Source organism: Seriola lalandi, unplaced genomic scaffold (assembly GCF_002814215.2).
Source record: "Seriola lalandi dorsalis isolate HSWRI2012SDOR001 ecotype SW California unplaced genomic scaffold, Sedor1 jcf7180002002641, whole genome shotgun sequence".
In the NCBI taxonomy this organism is placed as follows: domain Eukaryota; kingdom Metazoa; phylum Chordata; class Actinopteri; order Carangiformes; family Carangidae; genus Seriola; species Seriola lalandi.
Genome location: NW_019473297.1, coordinates 1 through 1,280, shown reverse-complemented (window position 1 = coordinate 1,280; position 1,280 = coordinate 1). Strand labels below are relative to the sequence as shown.

At 46.6% G+C, this 1,280-nt stretch overlaps 1 protein-coding gene across 1 annotated transcript; it reads right to left on the bottom strand.

Moving 5' to 3' along the window:
* Positions 1-130: 130 nt before the first annotated feature.
* LOC111666082 (kinesin-like protein KIF1B) lies at positions 131-1,202 on the bottom strand (the record flags this gene model as incomplete). Its single annotated transcript, XM_023421297.2, has 4 exons — positions 778-1,202; positions 538-671; positions 382-443; positions 131-276 (listed from the first exon to the last, which is right to left on the bottom strand). Coding segments are annotated over exons 1-4 (366 nt in total), but the record flags the coding sequence as incomplete, so codon positions are not given.
* Between the last annotated feature and the right edge of the window lie 78 nt (positions 1,203-1,280).

The following is a 1,280-nucleotide window of genomic DNA, read 5'->3' as shown; positions in this document are numbered from 1 at the left end:
AGCATGTAGATGGTTTACTTTTTTCTTTCAGTAGAATATTAGACCGGTTGACAGACTAGGGAGACAAATAAAAGAAGGCTCTGGCAAGCCAAATCCAGCAATAAGGTAAATTTGTTTCTTAGGGACCCACCTCATGCAGCTGCTCCATTTTCTCCAGCTCCCATTGGTGCTCCAGGATGAGACTGTCTCCTCTGGGTCTCCAGCCGGCCAGGTTCTCCTCTCCACGCACATAAGCCACTGATGTGTCCAGGACCTTCCTCCTCCTCCGTTGCATCCCTGCTCAGGACAAAAGGCCTCATGAGGATGAAGTTCTCTGAGGAATCATAATAATCCAGCAGCCTGTCTTAAAACATTTCTTTAAATGAGTATTAGTCTGCTCACCTGGGCTTCCAGTGTCAGACATCTTGCACAAGCTCAGCTCGTAGATGCCAGTGACTCGGTTGCTGTGATGAAGCAGAGGAGGTTCTAGATGAAACATGGCAGAACTGTTTATATTTTGGGTAGAAATGGCCACAGTATGGCTGCGTGCAGTCTTACCAGTCAGGAGTTTTGGAGTAACCACTCCCAAAGAGGTTCCTGAGGGAACGGGGAGGGGAGATCTTTGCATCTCGGGAGTAGAAGACCATGCAGATGTCTTTGGTAATAATAGCAGGCTGAATGCAGTGGTCAAGCTGTGTAGAAGAGACACAGTGAGTATGTTTGCTATGCTGACATCCAGAGTGGTCAACTATAGAGCTCAAAGCAAAGAGATACAATACAGTAGGAGCAGTGACTGACCTCCAGATACGCAGACAGGGTCATGTAGATCTTCTCTCCATAAGGAGTGACTCGGTTGAGCAGGAGGGAGTTGTGCAGGGAGCTGTCCCACACTGCCTCGAAGCGGTAGAAAGTCCTGATGAAAAACCAAAAAACTATTCAGTTATCAGCAAAATTACAGAGAAATGAATTTACATAGTGTTTATCTTCTGTGACTTCAGTGTCAGTGCTTTTACACAGTTTGTAGGATCTGTGTGGATATAGCAGCAGCCATTAAACTACAAGGAGACAAAAAGCCGAGCCTTATTTTGCCAATAACCAGGAAGTGAGTCAGATATTCTGCTATTGATGACGTGAGTGCAACCCTGACAGATTAAGGCAGTGAACACTGTGCAGTGACTGAAGTGTCCCTCACACTTATCCCTTGTCATGACAAGACGAGAGGAAACACACTGAGGTGAGACCTCGACAACAGACACAACGTGAGCACGAGTGCCAGTAGTTTCGGGAGTGTCGGGAATGTG